This window comes from Notolepis coatsorum, assembly GCF_963971535.1.
Source record: "Notolepis coatsorum genome assembly, chromosome: 7".
Lineage (NCBI taxonomy): Eukaryota > Metazoa > Chordata > Actinopteri > Aulopiformes > Paralepididae > Notolepis > Notolepis coatsorum.
Genome location: NC_140171.1, coordinates 133,670,943 through 133,694,752, shown reverse-complemented (window position 1 = coordinate 133,694,752; position 23,810 = coordinate 133,670,943). Strand labels below are relative to the sequence as shown.

At 42.7% G+C, this 23,810-nt stretch overlaps 1 protein-coding gene across 2 annotated transcripts in view; it reads left to right on the top strand.

Annotated features, from left to right (window-relative positions):
* acox1 (acyl-CoA oxidase 1, palmitoyl) overlaps positions 1 to 23,810 on the top strand; it is a 77,546-nt gene that overhangs the window by 9,189 nt on the left and 44,547 nt on the right. Inside the window, exons 3-5 of one of the 2 annotated variants that reach the window (XM_084319085.1) lie at positions 10,679 to 10,839; positions 14,030 to 14,137; positions 14,456 to 14,575. In XM_084319085.1, the coding sequence (XP_084175211.1) occupies positions 10,679 to 10,839; positions 14,030 to 14,137; positions 14,456 to 14,575 (389 nt within the window). Of the gene's footprint in view, positions 1 to 7,667; positions 7,829 to 10,678; positions 10,840 to 14,029; positions 14,138 to 14,455; positions 14,576 to 23,810 lie in introns of both variants that reach the window. The other variant, XM_084319086.1, reaches the window with a different exon arrangement.

The following is a 23,810-nucleotide window of genomic DNA, read 5'->3' as shown; positions in this document are numbered from 1 at the left end:
TTATCATCATTTAGAATTTTCAGAGTAGTGCAGAGTTTCTTGAATTCTACTCCCCATTCATTTATTCAGGCCGTGGTCTACTTGAACTTTACTTGTTTACACCACTTCTTGAGAAACCTCTAGTTCCAACCCACTGTTATCACCTTTCACCTGCTTTAAAGTGTCTGACAACAACATCCAACATCCCATGCTTTATATGCTATCAGCAATCATCCAGGCAAAACTGCTTTGTCATTCTCTCAGTTTATCTACTGTTCACTGGAAGCAACATAAAATTCATTAAAGATAGAGTATGCATTGCCTACAGATATAAATGAGTTGGTCTCCACTATTCGCCTGATTCTCATGAAGCCTTCTATGTAACATCTGTGGACTCAACTATACTATTCTCATAACACTAAGTTATTCTCACAAAACTAAAAACATGAACTCAACAGCTTGTCAGATTATATGATAAATGTTTAGTCTATTTGTGATATCCTAGATTCCTAGTAATGGTATCAATATGTATTATTTAGATAGTTGATAAGCCAAACCATACAGTATGACCCCCAGATCCTAAAACACGGATATATACAGCCTGGGTCTGTTGAGTCCGGCAATATAGGCAACTCTAGTTTCAACTCTAGTCATCTACCCACTAAATGTTGAGAGAGAAAGTAATGGCAAAGCGACAGACATCCGCGGAATGAAATAATTATAAGGATAATAAATACGACAATATTTGTATAATTAATAATCACGTTTACATACCGTATATAGTCATGACTCATGACTCAACGAACCATGTCCGAAAATAAATAAATAAATAAGAACTGAACCTAATCGCGTGGATGTAGCTATAGTGGACTATTAATATTCCATATACCATCTTGTTCTCCATGATATTATTTATTGTTGGTTTTACATTCCAACAAGCGCTTCCATCACCACCGCGGTTAGCGAACCTCTCCTGGCTGTCCAGCATCGCCTGGACCGTTCATGTAGGATGAATATAGCCTTTTAAACATGAATTTGATTTACTTGATGTTGTCACTATTATTAGATACAGTTCACAATTTCTTTTTTCTCCTCCTATTTTTCTTGTATTTTTCCTCCCATCCCAATTTTGACGTTATGCCAATTCCCCCCTCCCCTTCCTGGTTGTTGCGCACATTTCCCCCCTACTTGCCGGTCTAGGGAGCCCTGAAGTTTATCACATGCTTCCTCCGATACATAGGAGACAGCCAGCAGCCTCTTTTCACCTGGCAGCGAGGACTCTCATTGGGTGAGTGTAACGCGTGGGAGGGCACACTACCTCACCCAGATCCCTTCCTCGCTGTGCAGGCGCCCTGACCGACCTGTAGGAGTCGCTGTTTACAACGACCAGATTACCACCCACCGGCTTCCCTCCCGCTGACACTGCCAATTGTGTCAGTATGACGACCGGCGGAGGCACCGCTGACCGCTGGATTCGATACCAGTGTCTCTGCGGTGGTAGACAGACGCTTAGTCCGCTGCGCTACCCGGCCGCCTACAGTTCACAATTTCTCTCAAGAACTAAACACATCACTTCAGTAATATGTCAGAGAATACGCGTGGCAGCGCTGGTGGACGGGGGGCAGCGGTGCCACGCATGCCCGTGCTGGCGATGCTGGACAGCCAGGAGAGGGTCGCCAACAGCCTGGAGAGGTTCGCTAACAGCCAGGATAGGACCGTGGTGGTGATGGAATCGCTGGCAGCCACCCTGGCCCAAATAAAACATACAATTACTCAGTAGTATTTATATATTTTATACGCAGTTTAATCACCTTTGCATTGTATGTTACTATTGCACTTTACTGTTACATTTGCACTATGGTTGGATGTTGTATTGTACTTGTACTGTATAATGACAATTCATTTTAATCGAATCTATTTTTGATCAGTTGCAAATCGCTTCCGCTCTACCTGTTGACTATTTCCCCCATAAGGGTCAGCACAAAGCAGACGCAATGGATAGCCTCTCCTTATAAGGAGCTGGCGGGGCATTTCTCTATGCAAATTAAGGTGTATGAGAACACGTTTCCAGTTTAAGAATGAGCAACGTTTTTCATTCATGGGAACCCAGCTGCGATAATTTTGGCCACTTACGGAGACCGCTTCACGCGTTCAGGAATCTGGAGGAGGATATTTGTAAATTTGTAAATATTTTTTCAAAGACCACTGCTGACTCTCGAGCCTCTACCTCCGTCAATCATTTGGCGATCTCGAAAATGATTGGACAGGGTTGTAACCAATGAGTAGGGCTTTCCAATGGTACCCCACATGGGAATGAGCGAATCAGGGATCTAGGTGAAAAGTCACGAGACAAAACAGGAAGACAATTCTCTGTCAAATGCATTGAAGTCTATGAGAAAATCGTTTTCTGAGCTCTCTCACCTTTTACCAAAACCGCTTCTAATCACTAATTTCTGAACGGATTTTTTATTAAATTTGGACATGTACTACACAAGACATAAGGCTATGGACCCAGGGTGTCTTTTCAGCCATACCAATTTCTTTGGAAATGCTACTTCTGGATTACTAACTACTACAGAAAAACATGAGTAAAAAGTTTTTCTACAACTCAAGTTCAGACCTATGTTACTCTATTTCATTAGCACTAAAAGTGAATTTTCTTTATTGTATCAGAAACTTCAGAATGTCATCTTTCAAAATAGACCAGGCTCATGCATGTGCTATAAGTATAAAGTATAGTATTGCAAAAAAAGTATGCAGTCCTCAAAAACGAAAACTAAAATTACTACTTTTGGGGGCGATTGTTAAAATGTATAAATTTTCTTTAGCATTTGGGGGGTAGTCTACTACTAGTCGACTATCGGCACATTTTGGCCAATCAAAGTCGACTATACAAATCCTTAGTCGGGGACAGGCCTAGTGAATACTATTAATGAGTAAGCCAAAGCTCTGGTGAACTCAAGGCACTGCAGGCTCATGCTTACTCATTGGCCATTCACTTGGCATCCTGCCAAATAGCCTAGTTGTAAAGTTTTCATTATGAGCAAGTCACAGAGCACTGTAGGAAACACAGAGCCATTCCCCTTTGCAGGGCGATGTTGGAACTGTGTCAAAGGTTATAGGTTCAGGGTTCGCACAAGGTCCTTGAAGTGCTTAAAATTAGTGCTGTCAGGTGATTACAAAAATGTATCTAATTAATTACAGGATTTGTAATTAATTAATCTAATTAATCGCATTTTAATCGCATACCCATTTTAGGCCTGATATTCTATATTCTATAATCATATTTCAAATGGCATGTGTCCGGATGGCAGAATTCAGTACTGTATCTACAAAACCTTCTGTTTAATCATCTTCCATTTATTCATTTGCTTAGATTTTTCAGGTCTGGTAAATTTTAGCATGGTGTTATTCACAGTCAAAGATAATTTTTTTTTAATTGATATTCTCATTCTCATACACAGTATTTCTGACACTGGGAATACATTCCCTGAGATCCATAGATGTCCCTAGAATCAGATACCAAGAACATGCAAATGGAAAAAAGTCTGTAAATGTGTATTCTATGTTCTTATGGAATGAATGAGAAAAGAAAAGAAAAAAAAATTAGTTAATTTTCATAACGGGATAATTTGCTGTGTAATTAATTAATCTAATTAACGTGATAAACTGACAGCCCCAATTTAAAATGCTTGATATTTTTTTAAGCAATTTTTTTTTACAATGTGCTTAAAAAGTAATTGAAATTCAAATCAACCATTCGCATTGAATGTTTTGTTAATTTTAAAGGTCCCATGTTTTGCTATTCCTTTCACTATTTGGGCAATGTTACACAATTCCCTCTCTCTCGCTCGCTCGTTCTCTGCTCTCTCTGTCGGCACCCACGCCACGTCAACCCGTTTGAGGAAGTGTCAGTATTTCCACTCGCTCTGTTGTTGAGTGCGCTACAACCATAGAGTTATGTTAGTTATGCAGATCAAAATGGAGCAATCTGCCAAAATGAGAATTAGAGACACAGACCCCATTGATACAAACCCCCATTGCTAGAAAACAATGCAAAACACTGGAAAAGGCAATTTATAAGACAGGGGACCTTTAATGTTTTAAATTTTTTATCGGATGAGTCGCTGTCTCGCACAATGCTTAAAAAACTGCATTTAAAAGTGAATTGTATCCTTCGAGTGACATCCTTGAAAATGAAAAACGGTGCTTGGAAAAGTACTTAAAAGTCCTTGAACCCTGTAGGTTGTATGATGGGACGTAAAGCTTCACCTTCTGCCTATTCACTGAAAAGTTTCATTGGATTTCACAAAGGAATCAACATACTGTAGATACATTGACAATACTGTAGTAAAATAACCTACACTGTAATTATGTAAAGATAATACAAATAAAGATCTTAGCAGCACTATGGTTGTCATTCACATTTGAACCGATACCGGTATCCGTACCAGTTCCTGGAATTCGGTATTTGTACCCAATGGTACCTTTAACTCTCTCTGTAATAACAAGAACAATTATTTCAGTTTGTAAAACAACTGTAAAAAAAAAAAAAAAAAATACCTCAGTATTGTTGTATTGATGTATCTCAAGCCCTGCCCTCTTTTGTTGATCCTCCAATCGCAACTGTCACAAGAAATACAGGAGTCTGCCACTCTGGTTATAAAACGGTATTATGAGCTCATAAGAGAGAGAAAATACAAAATCATTCAAGAGTCTAGTATGGTTTGTCTCAGAGTGGTGGAGGTTTCAACCCTTTATAAGAGTCTAATATAAGATAAGATATACGGGTATTGTCATTGTTTATGCATATTAGCTGAAAATGAAGTTACAGACACGCCTCTTTATGAGAGCCACTTAACCCTTTCACTACCACACTACAGAAGGTTAACCTTTCACTACCACACTACTCATAAGGGGGCATGTCTGTAACTTAATTTTTCTCACTCCGGTGTAATGAGACTTGTGGGTAGTCTGGAGTTGCTCTGGAGGTCCATTTTGCACGCTGAACCGGGTGGCACTGCACTTCTGAGTTTCGCTTTCCACCTTTTTTAGTTCAGTCAACATTACGTTAAAAAAATCGTCCACGTCCGCATCGCGATGCATCTGAGAATCACTTTTCTCCCCACCCCTAGTGTCAATGACCCTCTAAATCAAATCAAATCAAATTTATTTGTAATGCCCGACAACACCCGTTAATGTCCCCATGGGCCGGACACATCTTCTTTAAACAAGTCAAGAAGAAACATCACAATAAATCAAGAATAAAACAAAAAACACCATGAAATCCAAAATAAAATGTAAAATAAATAAATGCAACACTCCCAGACATACTCCACGCGAAGGTAAGGAAAAACTCACTAAAAACCTAGCAATAGGAAAAAAGCACCACAGGCAATGTGGAGGGGAGAAACCTTAGAAGGGCCGTTCAATGGGGGATCTCCCTTCTTAGATGTCGGTGATAGCTATATAGATAGAAGTAGAACACAGCCTGACCTTGTCTGGGAAGAAAAGAGATAACATGTTACCAGCTTGTGAAGTGAACAACAACTGTACTTCAGGTGCCACTATGTTTTTTTTGGGCCTTTTTCATGAAGATTGGTAGAGCTGTCCTAATAATTCAGGAGTCACTTGGGTCATTTGGGGTCTCCCCGTGGAGACAACTGCACTGTGGAGACAACTTAACCCTTTCACTACCACACTACCAAAGGGTTAACCCTTTCACTGAAACAATACAGAAGGTTAACCCTTCCACTGCCACGCGACAAAGGGTTAACCCTTTCACAACCACACTACAGAAGGTTAACCCTTTCACTACCACACTACAGACGGACCGTCTGTAGTGTGGTAGTGAAAGGGTTAACCTTCTGTAGTGTGGTACTGAAAGGGTTAACAAAGGTGCAGATGAGGGTCTGTATGCGGCCCTATTGGTCATAATATACACTACAATAAATAATGGCCAATACATTTCTTTAATCTGAATATATATACTATGAGTAAAAGTAAACGGTATACACAAGGTGCACAAGGTCTGTACCCAATTGGTCATAATATACGTTATAGTCTGTGCAGGTTTTGGTGGTTAAGAGTCAGACACACTTAGTGGTTAACCCATTCAGTGCCAACCACGAGTATAGTCGGGTTAACTCGCCATCGCTTGAGTGCCAATCACGAGTATAGTCGGGTTTTAATCGTTATTTATTTTATTAGCGATATCCATTCATTTTTCATCCATCCAGCCTGACGTTATCATTGGGAATGGGTCTGAGCTTGCAAAGGGCAAATACCGCCGCCTATCGTCTCCCGGATGGTATTGCACATCATTGGATTTGATTGGCTGGGACTGTGCATCAAAAAAATAAGTCCGGTCCAGGTTTTACTTCTCGGGCATGCAGCTGGATACTATTGCATTGACTGGGGGGACTGGAAGCATTGTGGATTATGTGTTTTGGACTATAACGTTGGATCAATGGACGCGATCGATATTTGGAATGGCGATCAGGAATTGGATTAATCTTTTTGCATGACATCAGATGTGAGGTAAGGCCTTTATGTTACGAATCTTGGGGTAATCAGATGTTCCTTTCTCCGCCATCGGAGCGTGTGTGTGTGCGTGTGTGAGGTTCGCGCCGACCAAAGTACGGAGAAGCGATTTTTCAGACCCTGCTTCTCTTCGTACATGAGGACACATATACTATCGATAATTTAGCGTTTATTTGAAAACGATTCATAAATCAGCTGAAAAATGACAACGTGTTTTGTGTATTCCACTAAAGGGCTATTATCGTGTCTTTCTCTGGAATGACTAGAAATCTCCAAAACTATACTCGTATTCAAAACGGTATAAAACGGAAATGTACAGATGAAAAAACAATCCGTTTCGTACATGTTGACTGCAAGCAAGTCATTGATAAGCGACGGGTGTATTAGACCCATAGCCATAATTTAAGATATAGTTTAAGCGTTTGCAAATATCCCCATACTCCCATTGATTAAAGTGTTGGCAATCTAGACCTAATTTCCCGGAAGGGGCGTGGCACTCAATGTGTTAAGGGTCAGACACACTTAGTGGTTAAGAGTCAGACACACTTAGTGGTTAAGGGTCAGACATTCCTAATAGTCCTCAGCCCCTGGTTGTGGAGCCTGATGGCCGCTGGTGTGAAGGACTGGGCCGAGGCGGTTCGATGCTCCACATCTTGGCTAGCTCTTCATAGAGGATAGGCTTCCATTTATTTGGAAACATTTTGCCTGCTGTAACCATTCGGAGCTAATAATAGTAATTTTAAAGAATGTTGAAGGTGCCATAGATAACATTTCTATGTAGAGTAATCTTTTTATATTTTTTTATTATTATTATTTTCTAATAATTTTCTATAATAAAAATAAATTTGGCGGGTCCAAAATTAATGTTGTTGTTTACATATTGCAGACATGTATCCTACTTCCCATTTCCCCCACATGGAATGCACCTGATTGGCTAAATAACATGCTGGTGCTCTAGTGCGATGTCTAGTGGCTGAAAGTAATCTATAGCAGCTTTTTAATTTCAAGAATAATGTCCAGCAGATAAAAATTGGGGATCATGGTAATAAGAATTTCAGTTTGCATTTAGCTATGTTCCTCCCTATTGATTAAATACATCATATGTAGTATATTACTGAATGCCTGTGCCCCTCCCTTCCTCTCAGTGTGATGCGGGGCCACTACCACGAAGCCCTAGGGCTCCACTTCGTCATGTTTCTCCCAACCCTGTACAGCCAGTGTGACCCAGAGCAGTTCAAGAAGTGGGTCCCTCTGGCTGAGTCCTTCCAGGCCCTGGGCACCTATGCCCAAACTGAGATGGGACACGGTCAGTCCTGAATTTAGCCTCTTGACTCACCCATTTTGTTTTTTCTTCAAACAGAAACTCAGAACGAGGTCCCTATTATGCTTTTATATTGTTGCCAAAATGATGCACCGATTGTGCAAATGTTTGAGGGGTTGGCCTAGTGCCTATTTGAACGCGGATAGACTACTGTCACGTTCACAGGAGGTTGCTTTCTTGTAGGTGTTTGACAGATCTCAACAAATTATAGAAACATTGTAGTTGTGCGTTTGCTTCATTGTGCGTTCTAACAACTAGATATAGCATTAGCAGCTGCTGAATAGTTTTATAAGTAAATAACTAACATAGCTTGAATGATTAACGGTGGCTTGATTTGTCTTAGATCTGAATGATACTCTTTTCCATAGTTTAATTTTGAGTCTAAATCAATGTGTAAATACCTAATTCTTTTTTTTTTATATTTTTTTTATTATTGCAAAACAAAAATTATTAAAAGTCAGTACTCAACACATAATGCATAATGAAACTAACAGTCAAGGTGGTTAAATAAATACCTAATTTAAAGATTTCTTTGGCCTTCATATTTTGACTGATATCAAGGCTCAGTCCCATTCCATGAGCTCCTCTCTCCCCAGTGTCCCCACCAATACCATTAACTCTACTATATCAAGGCTTAGTTCCATTCCATGAGCTCCTCTCCTCACTAATATCATTAGCTCCACCTCTTCCCATCTCCCTCCTTCCTCTCCACCTTTTCTACTGTAAATTACCTACTAATGAGTCATGAAGCTTGTGTGCATTGATTGCTTGATTGCATTTGCCTTGATACTCTTAATCTGGACTACCTTAAGTGATTTACAGTGATTAGGCTTGACTTAAACTCAACAGATTTAAATGTTTTCAGCGTATGACATTAGGGGTTCTCAAACTTTTTTATACCACAACCCCATTTTATTTAGGATTTTCTTTGGCGACCCCACACTTAATGTATCATGTAATTTCAACGTGGAATTAAGGAATATCAAAATAAAAGCACACGTTGTTGAACTTGATCATGCATATTTATTAGAACATTTTATTATAGCACTATGTTATCAATACACATTTATAAAACAAGGCATATTTAGCCAAAATATGTTGCCAGAACAAAACCAAAAAAAGATTATAGATTCTTTAAAAAAAAAATGCCAATGCAAAACCCACCTACCCACGGCCCCACTTTGGGTCGCGACCCGTAGTTTGAGAACCACTGACTTCGAAGGAAAGAAGCCACGCTGACAACTCGATCAGTGACTCAGACTGCGTTTGAATAACTGGGTGAGAGCGGTTGAAACGAAGCACTTGCTGCTGTTCATCCAAGTCACAAGGCAGACGGGACACAAAGCTGTCCTGCAAAAATTATCACACAGTAGCCTATAAAAAGATTGAGTTCCAGCTTCTGAATATCCTTTTGTTATTCGAGAGGCGGAGAAATCTGTGATGTGTGAGAAGGAATGTAGGCCAAGCCAGTTTCTTTTCCCGTCACATGCGCCAGGTGGACATTGTTCCGGAAATCCATCCCATCCACAACACTGTTATATCTACAAGAAGGATGGGCAGACTGGCACTTGATTATGGGTTTTTACTCTGTTTTTGGCTAATGATTGACCAGGTTCAGGGGGTAAGGGTCATCTGTGAGCCATGAAACGGCCAGCAGAATGCTATTTGATTCCACATATTTTTGCGTTTCCTGTAAAAACAGGAAGCTAGGGAGGGACCTGTCGTGGATATTGATTGGCATTTACAGTAGCCACTAGTGCTGAATGTGCATTATGGTCAACCCATTAGCTAGCAAGCTGATGTAAGCAATGTATGTTAGCAACGTTACGCAACATTAGTAACATTAGTATTAATCAAACATTTGTTCAATTTAGTTAAAGAGGCCGAGTGCTAGTTTGGTTACAGCTTGTGCTGTAAATGTCATTCTAGAAAGCATTTCATTGGACGCAAAATTAGTATATATGCCACTGTGTGCTGGATCAACATGACATTTTTTATATTGACTGCTGCCAACTCTGAAATACCATACAAACCTTTTTGTCATTGTTGGGACAGATACTGGCATATAAGTGACAACCAGTGCAAGCCATAATGATAACATATGGGTCCTTTCCAACACAGCTTTGGCTCCACCCTCATTTCTTTTAACCTATTGGGGTTAAACTTTTTAATCGATTTCTTCCATTTCTCCAGGCTTTGCTTGGGTGTGATTGCTGGTTGCATATTAGCATGGTGGATGTTGGCCTCCTTCATTTACCGCTCATGAATGTTTATCCAACCCATTTCAATAATGAATCTTAATTTAAGCTAATTGTGTTCGCTTTAAAAAAAGAATCCTTTTAAAAAACATTTTTTTTAATGTGTTGATATAAATTCAAACGCTTGTGGTGCGTGGGAGATGATTATAATTTCTGGGGGGAGGTTGTTATGGTATGATTAAAGCCAGGTTATGAATGTGTTTGAAATCAGCACTTGGCAATCAATGTGCATGACATGCTCACAAGCTTTTTGTCTTCTCTTCTTCAACTGTATGCTTTCAATTCTCCCATCTCTCTCTCCCCGCAAATGTTCTTTTTTCAACACCTTCCTCCCACTACCTCGTCCAATCTGAATACAAATGTCACCCCCTACCTGTACATTCATCTGTTTATCCTTGTGGGGTTCCATAACTCCCTCCCCTTTCCTCCTGCTGTCGTCCCCTACCACAACTCTACCACAACTCTACCACAACTCCTCACCACTTGCCCCTTTGTGGGGATCCATAACCCCCCCCCCCTCCTTTCACCCTGCTGTCTCCCTCCTACCACACCTCCTCACTACTTGCCCCCGGCCCAGCTGTGTGCACCGTGGTCGGCCAGAGCCCCTGGACCTCCACCTGGGGATGTTCCTGCCCACACTGCTCAACCAGGCCACCCCAGAACAGATGGACCGCTTCTTCATGTCCGCCTGGAACCTGGAGATCATCGGCACCTATGCTCAAACTGAGATGGGCCATGGTAAAAAATAAATGAGCCAACCGACTCAATGCACGAGGCAGCATTTAGCAGGGTTCACACAAGTGCTAGATAAAAAAAAAAAAAAGTCAAGGCCTGGAATTCATTGAAAACAGCCAATTTTTTAACAAGGCGCTTAAAAAGTCCTTGAAATTCAAATCAACCATTCGCATTGAAAGTTTTGTTCATCCATGATAAAAAATTTCTGAATCAAGAAATTGCATTTTTTTATATATAAAGTGTAACTAATTGTCAGAAATTGGTTTTAAGCCATAAATATTGGATCCGATTTTTTTCCAATAAAAGAAACCTGCATTTTAACTCATTGAGCGCCACGCTGTTTTCCCATCTTTACTCAACGGCACCAGCGTTATTGACCATTTTCGCGATGTTTGTGGACCCATTGTGTGTTCTGTATTATAGCTATGGAGACAATAGTATGGCTCATTTGACAGGCACTGTTTATAGTCCAACATTGACAAACCAGTTTGTTTCTACATACTTTCGTTTGTGAGCTATTCCACGCTAAACATCGCCCCGTTTAGAAATAATCCAGTCTCAGGCGGCTGGGTGGCGCAGCGGACATTGCGCTCGTCACCAACGCAAGAGACACCGGTATCGAATCCGGATGTCAGCGTTGCCTCCGGCTTGGGCCGGCCGTCATACTGGCTCAATTGGCAGAGTCAGCGGGAGGGGAGTCGATGGGTGGTAATCTGGTCGTTGTAAACAGCGACTCCTACAGGTCGGTCAGGGCGCCTGCACAGCAAAAAACAGGAAACGGCGGGGGCAGTGTGAGCCTCCCACATGTTACACCTCGCTGGCAGGTGAAAAGAAGTGACTGGCTGCCTCCACATGTATCGGAGGGGACATGTGATGGGCTTCTATCCTCCCTACGACCAGCCAGTGGGGGGCACATGCGAGCAACGATTAGGACAGGGGAGGGAGAATTGGCACGAGAGGAAATTGGGATGGGAGAAAGATCACAGAAAAAAGGAGGAGAAAAAGTAGGTAAAAAAAAAAGAAATAATCTAGTCTCGTTTTCTAGATAGTGGGATATGACGTGTTATATGCATATGCGCAAATCGTTTGGGTTGTTTCTTCACAAAATCATCAAGGAAGGGGTTCGGTAAAATATGACGCTGTGATCAATACAAAAGCATGTTTTAGGTTCGGTAAAATATACCTTACCTTAGTCAGAAGGTACTCCAAAATGAATAATCCATGTAGTTCCATCACGATCGCAATTACTCGTGTGCATTGGAGCTGGCTATAATACGGGAAACAATAGGTTACAGGCGAGCAAATCTCCGACAGATGGCTGTTCTGATTCACTTTGAGGGGGAGGGGAGTCCTGCAGCCAAGGCACAGAGAGAGAGAGAGAGAGACACCCAATTCAAAAGGTAGGCGATACTGCCACCTGTCGGGATTCGATTGCCATTGCAATTTTAAAGTAGGCAGTGGTGCCAGGGAGACACAGGCAGGTCCGTGCGAGTGTTTAGAATGGGGAAATCGAAAAAAGTGAAAAGGATCTAAAAACAAGTTTTCTCCATTTTGCCGCTGAACGGTTGGATTTGAAACACAAGAATTCTCGTTTTTGCCACAGAAAGAGTTAAAAATGAAAAATAGTGCTTGGAAAAGTACTTGAACGTTCTTTAATTTTTATTTTGCAATGTCTGTGGGAATCCTGATTTAGCCTATTTGACTGGGGCTTGGAACATAAAATGGGGGCATGTCAGGCCTTTTTCTGATCTGGTTTCAGGTTTGTGTCTGGTCTGGCTTCAGGCCTGTTCCCACACAATGAGAGCACTAATTTGTTTTCGTGAGACTGGGTTGCAGAGAATGCATTTGTCTTATGGGTTTTAGAATTGTTTACTTTTTGTTTGGGGAAAAAGTCCAAGAAACTCAGGCATAAAGTATCTTAAAATCAGAGGGCTGATCTGAGACTATTTTGCCTCCAACATAATATTGGATTTCATATTGGTGGTGTGTGACCTAAGCAGTGATTATAGATCAGTTCTCTGTTGGGCTTTATTTGTAGTCTCTCTTCACCCTCTTATCAACACCTCACTGTGGTCCATTGTTTTGCACCAAGGAGCTACATGCTATCTCTTAAGTTGATCTGCTGCTGTAGATGTTCTAGCGGCATGGTGGCACAGTGGTTAGCACTTCTGCCTCACAGCAAGAAGGTCCTGGCAGGGGGTCTTTCTGTGTGGAGTTTGCATGTTCTCCCCATGTTTGCATGGGTTTCCTCTGGGTACTACGGTTTCCTCCCACACCATAAAGACATGCATGTTAGGCAGAGACTACGGATGAGAACTAGCTCATTAGCTAACTCTGACACATTTACATTGATGTGGAAACTGAAATTGTTGATTAGTGTGCACTGTTCACTAATCAACAAAACAGTTCCACTGAAAGTTGGTTGTTTAAATTAATAATACAAATGTATCCTGTGTGGATATTTCATGATCTATTGACAGTCTATATTATATTGGGATTAGGCTATATTGTCTAACTTGTCTATGAATCCCTACGTTCACCTCCTTGCGTTCTTCTTCGTATGATGTTATTCATACTGAGGTTACTAACCTGTAATTGGTCAACGAGAGAGGGTGCATAGCATGTGTGTTTGTTCATCGGAGCGTCACATTGCGTGGCCTCCTTTAGGGGGGTGCTCTGCTCCTCTGGCAGTGTGTGTGTGCAAGGCTGCTCGGATCATCCTGCATGTTCCCAGTTCAAACTGGGACTGGGGAATCCCTTCTTCATTGTTCCTTTTGGGGCCATTTGCTTTGGAATAGATTCAAGTGCTCTTGTTTTTCGTCATTCGACAAGTCGTATTTTTTTTTTTTTTATAAATTGAGATCTGTCATCCACCTGCAAGGGCTAAACCACTACATTTGTCCATCATTTTGGCACTTTTGGAATTCATTTGTCAGTGATTATACTTCATGTTTTAGTTTTATATCCATTTTTATGCATGAATAATTACTGACAGAATTTGTCTGTTAAAATATCATATTGGCACTTACATTCTATTCATATGATTTGAGAGATTTGTTGTTAGTTTGGTGATGATACAGCCAGACATAACACTGTCTCCCTCTCAATAACTTGTTTACTCTTTTACTCTGTTTACTCTCTATGTACATTATGTGTGTGTGTGTGTGTGTGTGTGTGTGTCCACTCATATAAGGCACCCACCTCAGAGGGCTGGAGACGACCGCCACATACGACCCAGCAACACAGGAGTTTGTAATGAACAGTCCTACAGTCACCTCCATCAAATGGTGGCCTGGAGGCTGTAAGTACAAACACGAAATTGGGCCCCGGCCCCATGCACACAAGTTACGGCACTTTGCGAGCATCTAGAGGTTCTGAACTACTAGGATGTTTAATGAGGTCCTGAACTACTGGGATGTTTAACGAGGTCCTGAACTTCTAGGATGTTTAATGTAATGAGGTTCTGAACTACTAGGATGTTTAATGAGGTTGCCCAAGTGTCTGATAGAGTCGTTCAGGGGCAATAGTGCAGATTATCCCCAATTAAATGTGTATCCACAGATCTGCTGCTAATCCAGTTTGTTACTGTGGTCTCTGTTTATTCCCCCTCTCTCTCCAGTGGGTAAGACATCGAACCATGCTATAGTCCTGGCTCAGCTTCACACGCAGGGGAAATTCCGTGGTCTGCACGCCTTCATTGTGCCCCTACGCAGCATGACAACACACGAACCACTGCCAGGTAACCATCATCACTAGGAGTGTAAATGGTACATGGTTCGGTACGTACCTCGGTTTTGGGGTCACAGTTCGGTACAACACGAAAAAAGCAACAAATATCCTGAATGCCTAAGGCAAGGTTTCTTTTTATTTATTTTGAATGGACTGTAGTGCAAGTTATACTTAGTTCCACCTATTGTTGTATGGTCCCCCCTGAGATAGTTGGTACAGCCTGGCTCTGTAGTAAACATAAGCAGTAAACATAACAAAGGTTATTCTATAACCATACAAAAGGCCTTCGACACTGTCAATCACACCATTCTGATTGACAAGCTAAAAGCAATTGGTTTTGATAGTCTATCAGTGAGCTGGATGCAATCCTACCTGGAGGGGAGAGAGCAGATGGTGGAGGTAAACGGTACCCTATCCCCCCCCCCCCTCCTGTTTGCGGACGACTCAGCCCTGCTGGTCTCTGACAAGAACAAGTTACAGGTTGAAAAAACCCTCAGCTCAGAACTAGGCAAAATCTGCATATGGCTCGCTGATAACAAACTATCATTACACATGGGCAAAACAGAGTCCATTCTCTTCGGTTCAAATAACAAACTCAGCAAGACCGACGGCTTCTCAGTTACAGTGGGTGACAATATTGTCACAAGGAAAGAATAAATTACCTACCTGGGTTCCATCCTAGAGGCAAATCTTTCCTGTGACAAAATGGCATCCAATGTAATAAAAAAAAGTCAACCAACGAACTCGATTCTTGTACCGGATCTCCTCACTGGTAAACAAGAATACCCTGAAGATTCTGGCAGGAGCACTCATTCAAGGGTACTACAACTATGCTTGCACCTCATGGTACCAAAGCACCTCAAAGGCGCTAAAAACTAAATTACAAACATCTCAAAACAAACTGGTCAGACTACTGCTTGACCTTACTCCTAGAACCCACCTCACCCCTGCCCACTTTGACAACCTAGGATGGCTTAGAGTAGACGACAGAGTACAGCAACTTGCAATGGGCCTGGTCTACAAGATACACTACATGACCAAGGTACCCATGTACATGTCAAAATACTTCCCAAAGGTCAGTGAATACCACGATCACAACACCAGAGGGAGCTCCACAAATCATGTTAAACCCAGATTCGGCTCAAACAAGGGACTAAACACGTTTCGCAATTATGCCACATCAATGTGGAACGCCCTACCCAAAGCTGTAAAGGAATGTGAATCACTACCCACTTTCAAAAACACTCTCAAAGAACACCTACGGGAGACTGCAATTCGAAACTGGCCCCTGTAAATGTCCTAACACAATCCCCTCCAATGTACAGTAAATGACCAAGTATGGTTTTGTCAATATTCCAATGTACAGTTTTGCTTGTACAGTTGTACAGTGTCCCCCACCCACCCACCCCTCCTACCCAACCCCCCCTCCCCCCTCCCCCCACCCACCCAACCACCTCCAATGTACAGTCCCCCCCACCCCCCCAACCCCACCCCACCTACCCAACCTCCTCCAATGTACAGTTTCTACGTCAAATGTATATACTCTCTTTTCTGGACTCTTTTCGTATCACAAACTACTGTATTTGCAAATCTGGTATGTCATAAATGTATAGATGTAGCAGTACTGTCTATCTGTATGTCATGTATGTCATATATGTTATGATGAATTGAAAATGGGGGACCCTGATGTAAACAAGACCTAAGTCTTTCTCTGGTCTGCATCCCCTTAACAATTGTATGTATTGAGCTGTACTGTACTGTACCCATTCTGCAATCTGTTAATAAAGTTTTCAATCAATCAATCAATCAATGAGTAATAGCGAGCGCTTTGCTCTATTGGAACTGTCCCTTTAATCATAACCTAAATGAAAGCTTTCACCTCGTGTACCCGCCCACCTGCCTGATCACTCCCACATCCGCTCCTATAAAGCGGGGTCATGGCCATACAACAGCTCCTTCCCCAGTCTTTCACCGCCGAAACGGAAGACCGTGGGGTTCTCAGTGAGTCAGAGCAAAGCACTCGCTATTACTCATATAACTAGGGTTATAGAATAACCTACGTTATATTTCGTTATAGCTTACGCTTTGCTCTATTGGAACACAAGAGCTGAGCAGAGCGTAAGCCCGACAACCATCAGAACCAGGGAGGATCCGGGCCCCCCCTAGCGAGGGACGGGAGGGGGATCGGACCCGAGCGGAGCGCGGAGGAGATCCCAGCCTCAGGCCACCCCGGGGCTAGGACCCCCTGAAAAAAGGGACCTGGTGAGGTCTATGAGGCCGTGGCATCGAGACCCCACCAGACGGTCACTGGTGACACCACCCCCCACATCGCCAGTGTATCGGACAGGGCCTAAACAAGGTGAGGGCCTAAACAATGGGGGCATACTCTCGGGCAGACGGGGTCAGGCCCGGCCTCAACCTGAGAGTCGACTCTGCTACCAACACACCGGGGAGCCAACCACCCCCCTATGTTTATTTTAACAGGAGGCGGTTGCTCCCTTAACCCACTAAGAAACCCCAGAAACATAACTGCGCGTATACACAGGCTATACAAGCAGTACAAGCGTTTCAGGTTTCAAAAGGGTTAATCCAGGCCAACAGGTCATCGAGGGCAAGGCCCGACTCGGGCCTGGCGGACCGGGACCTACACAGGGATGCATAGATCCCCGACAGCCCCCTCCCATCCCCGGCTTAGCAGGGAGGGAGGGGTGAAACAAATGGAGAAGGACCAAGCCCCCTAACATAGTGCAAAGGTACAACACAGTATGGACCAAAGCACGTCACTGTTAAGGGCAACTCGTGGTGGCATCCATATGACACACACATTCATGACATCAATCCCTGTGACGTCCGGCCCGACCTGGCATTTTCCCCCCGGAAAAGCACAAAGTCCTTCGGGGTACCAGAACTGCAGATCTGCGTCCCGGCGGGCAACGGGTTAAACTGATCTGGTCCGGCGTGACCAGAACCAGTCCTGCGTCCTAGTCACGCCGCCGCCCCCAGTCCTAAGAGGGGGGTAGGTACGTGTGTCGATCCAAAACATCACAGAGGGCGCCACCAAGACTGTCAGTACGCGAACGCACTGCTCTTGGTGGCCCACCCGAAGGCGTGAACCCCCCTGCCAATGTTTAATCTACTCCGTCATCTCCCCCCGGAGATGTACGTGAGTCGTCGAGTCTAACCTAGTGCACCGGCGCTCGGTAGAGACAAAAAAATCTCCTTCCCAGCCGCTGCATAAAAAAAACGCAGTTTTATGATGTTGGGCAACCAAGGCGCGCCGGCCCACAAAGCATATTCAATCATTGAAAAAACACCCTGGGCCGGCGCTGATCGGTGTCGTAAGACCATAGGCTGATTTCATAAACAGCGTATATGCTCGCAAAGAACTCGAGAACAGTGACGGCGAATTTCCAACAAGAAAGAGCCTCACAACGTTTCCCCTTGCTGTCTGGGACGAGCAGCAGGGAGCCGGTCTACAAGACACAGACACGGGTCCGCACATGACGAGCCTGGGAATAACAACTGTCAATTCTGCTCCTTATGTAGACAGGGGAAGACAGCGGTTTTCCCAGAGAGACCTCAACGTGAGTAAACAATTGAAAAAGGTTCATGTAACAGATTGGACCAAGACTCTCTGAGGAGGAGACTCTGAAACTTCGTAAGGATATAACTATATCCGGGAGGGGAGAGGTTTATTTTACCCACCCCCTCACCACCTCACCCCTGATACGACGCCAAAAGAAAGCAAGGCCGTGACACCAGGTGCATGACGCGCCAGATGAAGCACATACTTACCTGTAGAGTAAAAGCTTTACATCATGCACGCCAGCCACAGCCGATAACCTCGTTTGTGTAAAAAACGGGCTTTATCCACGGCTCTGGTTTATGTGTGAAAACTTGCCACCCATTCTTTTTATCATTACCCTTAAGCAAAGAACAAATATCAAGCTAAGAGAGGGACTCAAGGCCCTTGGTCATATGCCACTATGTACAACTCTGTAGACTAACACCCAGCCAGTTGTGGACTCAAGCTATGTTTCCTAAACGTTACATGAAACACACACACACAACTTCTCATCATACAATAAAAACGCTGTTTTTAAGTAGAGAGAAAGACATAAGCCTTGGCCAAATGCTAGAACTTACAACCTTGCTAAGCTATACAAAATAGCGACCAACACAATTTTCAAAGAAAACTGTACAACACTTCAAGCAAGAAAAAGCAACCCCAGCATTTGTAGCTGCGAGTTCACATAGCACACGTCGTATCTCCCAAATGCAGTGAAGTAACACACGTTTTGTTAAACAAAGACATCGTTATTAACCAAAAACATTCGGGAGGGGGAGGAAGGAAGAGTGGGGCATAGTGTAATGTCCTACGGACTCCTACCTGAACCCCCGGACGCAGGATGAAATGGCTGCAACAGGTTGGTCCACCACATTGACGAGGCCTCTCGCTGGCGGGGCCAGAAGCGGCGACGGCTGGAGCCTTGCTCCGGCGCGACGCCCCCATCCTGCGGCCGATCATGGTGCAGGCCCGACGACATCTTCTGCCAGAGATGACGCCGTAGTCGGAGTGCTCAGGGCCCGCTACTTCCTCACGGCTAGCGCCAATGGATTTTACCGGCTATCGATAGCCACCAGCTAACGCAGTAGCAAGCTAACACGGCTACTACTGAAGCTGTATAGCGTGAGGAATAGCGATACAGGCTAACACTTCAGACAGCCGCTGTCTCTCCTTCTTTTTATCCAAAAGGGAAAGGCAACACACGTCCCTCTCACAGAACGGTGTTTACCAGACACAGCGGCATCGGCAGTAAGCCCCGTTGTACGCGGGCTGCCGCAGTCCTGAGCTCGGAGATATTCTCATAATGAAACGCCAAGCTCGCATCCTCCGTGCCGGGTGTTTTCGTCTTGAAAAGCGGGGCCAGCGAGGGTATCCGTTTTCAGAGACCCGGGGACTTTAACCGCAGACTCGGAATCACGGCCCCAAGAAAACAAAGCTACGACCTCTCTGAGGAGGAGCACTGTTTTATAGTGGGGCATCAAACTAGAACCCCCTCCATGCCGCTATGGAGAGGCAACGAAGGGATTCTAGCCTGGAGCCGACCTTACGCAAGCTGTGCAGCTGCCCCCTCACAACTGCACACCTGAGGCCCGCGTCGCAAAACACCACCCGCCCAGAGAGACCGTCAGCTCTCACACAGCCGACCACCTCTCGAGGCATAGCATCCAGCTGCAGAGCCGGAGACAATGCCGGCGGGGACTGCTCAGCGACGCTTGCCCCAATGCGAAGCGCCGGTGGAGGTCAGAATGATCATCATCTTCTAGACTCTCCGGTGGTGACGACATTATCCTTTCTTTCTCCCGTAAATTAGTGAGAGAGGGAGAAACAAAAGAAAATGCCAACACAGCTCCTATAACTAAACTAACTACTTTAGCACTAAACTTGAAGCGGTGCTATACACTGACTTCATGGCGGTGAAAGTAGGGAAGGAGCTGTTGTATGGCCATGACCCTGCTTTATAGGAGCGGATGTGGGAGTGGTCAGGCAGGTGGGCGGGTACACGAGGTGCAGCACTACCATTTGGTAGTACTGCAGTGAAAGGGTAAGGTCCCCTGAGTTTGCTCGGAACAGGGTAAATCTGCATTTTGCTATGATGCCCTTAGCTCATGGAATGAACTCCAAACAGTTCTTAAAGTTTGAGATTCTCCCCTCTGTTGCAGAATTTAAAACCTTGATCTCCAACCATTGTCAATCAAGTTGTACAGGTTTTAAATGATTTGTTATCCTTTCCTTTGTCTCGCCTCGTTGTCTTATTGTTATGATGCTGTGTGATTTTATATGCCTTTTTTTTATTTTTTTTATGTATGTACACTTGACGTGACTGTAAATGAGGGAAACCTTTCGAGTTTAAATACATTTTTGAAATAAAAAAAAATATATATATAACTATCAATATTGTCTATTGATAGTTACATTGAATTTGATAGTTACATTGCATTTGTAGTGTACCATGAACCAATTACAATAAACATTATCAGAAGAAGTGAGATAATATATATACATTTGTATGACTAGCGATTACAAAGACAGCTGAGTCCCAGACCCAGGCACAACCGAGATATGCTGGACCCGAACCTGGAAAATCCCGGGAGACGGACCAGAACGGCACTGTTTTCAAAGTAGCTTATTACAGGTTATTCTTACCCGGTGCTGCTATCCTTGCCAAGAAAGTTGGTAATGAAAAATAAATCCACATTTTCTATTATTATTTATGATTCATGATTTTATTAGGATCCCCATTAGCTGATGCAAAACATCAGCTACTCTTCCTGGGGTCCACACGTAACATATAAATGACAACAGATTTTTACAGACATTTACAGACAAGCAACCAAGTGGTATTAAAAGTCAGAAAGTGACAATATACTTTCTATCAAACATAACATACCGCATTCCTAATCATATGGAATCATACATAGTACAATATACATTCCATAACATTATTTATTACATGGCGTTTTCACATTCGCCGAAATGCTTGCTTGTGATTGGTCAATAGCCCCCGACAGCGGTGAATTATTTTTCGATAACCACCGGTGATTATTGTTTTTCGCAGCTGGAGTAATCAAGCCCCACTGACACACACCCCTTTCAGTGCAGCCAATCAGACACACCTGCCGGGCTGCCCGCGATAATAATAATCACTTTATTTGGGCTGACAGAGCCACAGAACAACTGCGATTTGTCAAATGAATTAGGTATATTGTTAGTAAGTTAGCCATGTAATAAGCGGGATAATGTATAGCTATACTCGGTCATCATCGCAAAATAATTGACCTTCACTGACGTTTAAAACACCTCGCTGAGGCGGCTCGGTATTTTAAAATCCTTGTCGGTCAATTATTTTGCGACAATGACCTCGTAGCTATACATTATCCCTTACATATTAATATGCACTCAATTCACAAGCGGTGAGAAACCATATACATATACTGTAAACTCTTACCCCGATTCATAGGCACTGGATATACTGTACATACAGTACAAAAAGTTAACTTTTACCACCTATTTGTATAGGCTACTAATATTCCTGTCACTAAAAATAAGTTTATTATTCTTGCTGATTGTAAAAGCATGACTATTCCACTGGTTATTTTGGCGTAACTCCACTTGCTCTCATGCATCTTCTGGCCGCCTCAGACCTACTCCTATCCGAGCTCCGGGAGGGTCATCAAAGAGAAGTCGCCTATTCTCAGTCCTTACCCCACAATGGTGGAATGAACTACCCACCCCAGTTAGGACAGCCGAAACCCGTCCGATCTTTCGCCATCTACTAAAGACGCACTTCTTCAACCATTATCTGAAATAATAAAAATAAAAAATTATTAAAAAAAGATAAAATTATTCAAATCTAACCCTAACTAACCTTACCGTCATGCACTTGTCCTAATAAAGTAATCTACACTGTAGCACTCAACACTTTGATGAACATTGTTACTCAGCTGATAGTGCCCTTCCTGATATTGAAATTCTTTATTTGGAATAAACAGGTTCAAACAACATCAAACAAGAGGAACATAAGACAAACAAACAAAGTGATTGCTTCAAAGATCTGTTATACTATTATTGGTGGAAACATGAACAAGTAATCTCAAGGTGAGAGGACAGCGCAGTTTTAAACAGTTGTGAGGATGTTATAGATCGAATATGAACTGGAAGATTATTCCAGTCAGATGGACCTTTGAACATGAATGCTTTTTTGCCAACTGAGGTAGTTACATTTGTTGGAACTTAAAAAAATTGCTGTGCACAGTGTCTCAGTTGATGTCTAGAGGTGAAAGGGTTCATATACTGTTTGAGATATTGCGGATAATTGAAGTGAATACATTTAAAAATGAACTGTAACCAGTCCTGCTGTCGTCTTACTGTGGGAGATGGCAAATTAAGGTTTTCATACATGGTGCAGTGGTGTGTCAAATATGGGCAAATATGACTTGTCGTACAGAACATGTAAGTCGCTTTGGATAAAAGCGTCAGCTAAATGACTAAATGTAAATGGATGACAACGCTAATGATTCCAAAATTATGCGCAACTCGGTTTAGAATCAGCTTTGCATTTTTTGCATCTTGTTGCATGTAGCATAATAACGGACGCAGAATAGGACCAAACTAGTATTCGTCATATGGCTGGATGTACCAAACCGTGATATCAGTACTGTGAAGTCACGGAACAAATACACGTACCACACACGCGTCTGTCTCTTCAAATACACGTACCACACGCATGTGTGTGTCTTTGAGGGGCTGCACTGATGTTTAAATTTTTTTTTGGCTGATACTGATATCCGATTTTTCCCAACTCGCATCGACCGATAACGATGCCAGTACTGAACTTGTAGAAAATGACCGAAAGACAGCCTTTGGTCGAGAAGAAAGATAAAACAAATTCAGTCGTCATCATATGATGTTCTCAAATCAATGAGTAATTGTGATTTCATTATCAATCAAAAGTAATTGTGATCATGATTTTTGCCATCATCGAGCAGCCCTAAAACTGAAATCTATTTAGTTCTTTAAAACAACAGTCCTTGTCAGTGTGATTCTTTTGTTCACTTGGCCTGTGCATCCAGAAAAACTCAATAATAAAACAATACAATATAGTATGTTCAAAACAAAACAATACAATATAGTATGTTAAAAACAGATGCACAATACAAAATCCAGCTCAGGAAAAGCAATTTCACTTTTCTTTTATCATCGCTTTGAACTCCAAACAAAATCGTTAAGCTGTATAATAATAATAATAATAATAATTAAAATAATAATAATACATCGGATTTATATAGCGCTTTTCCAAATGCTCAAAGACGCTGTAGTGTGTTCTGGAGGTTATTCCATGACCAGGGGGCGCAGAATAGGAGAAGGCCAAAAGGCCAAGTCCCGAGCAAATCCTGGGTACCTGGTTGTAGATCAGCCGCCTAGAGGAGATACAATGACAACAAACTGGTGGCGAGTGACCGTAGATAACCGGAGAGTTTACCCAATGAAGATATACCAGTGTTGGTGTCTTAGTGTAGACCACGAAACCAAATTCTAAAGTACACAGTGATGTGTACAAAACACAAAGAACTGTCTACACAGCAAAATGTAGAGGAGGCAGCATGCATGTAAAAAAAAAAAAAAAAAAGATCTAACCCTAACTAACCTTACTGTCATGCACTCCTAATAAACTAACCTA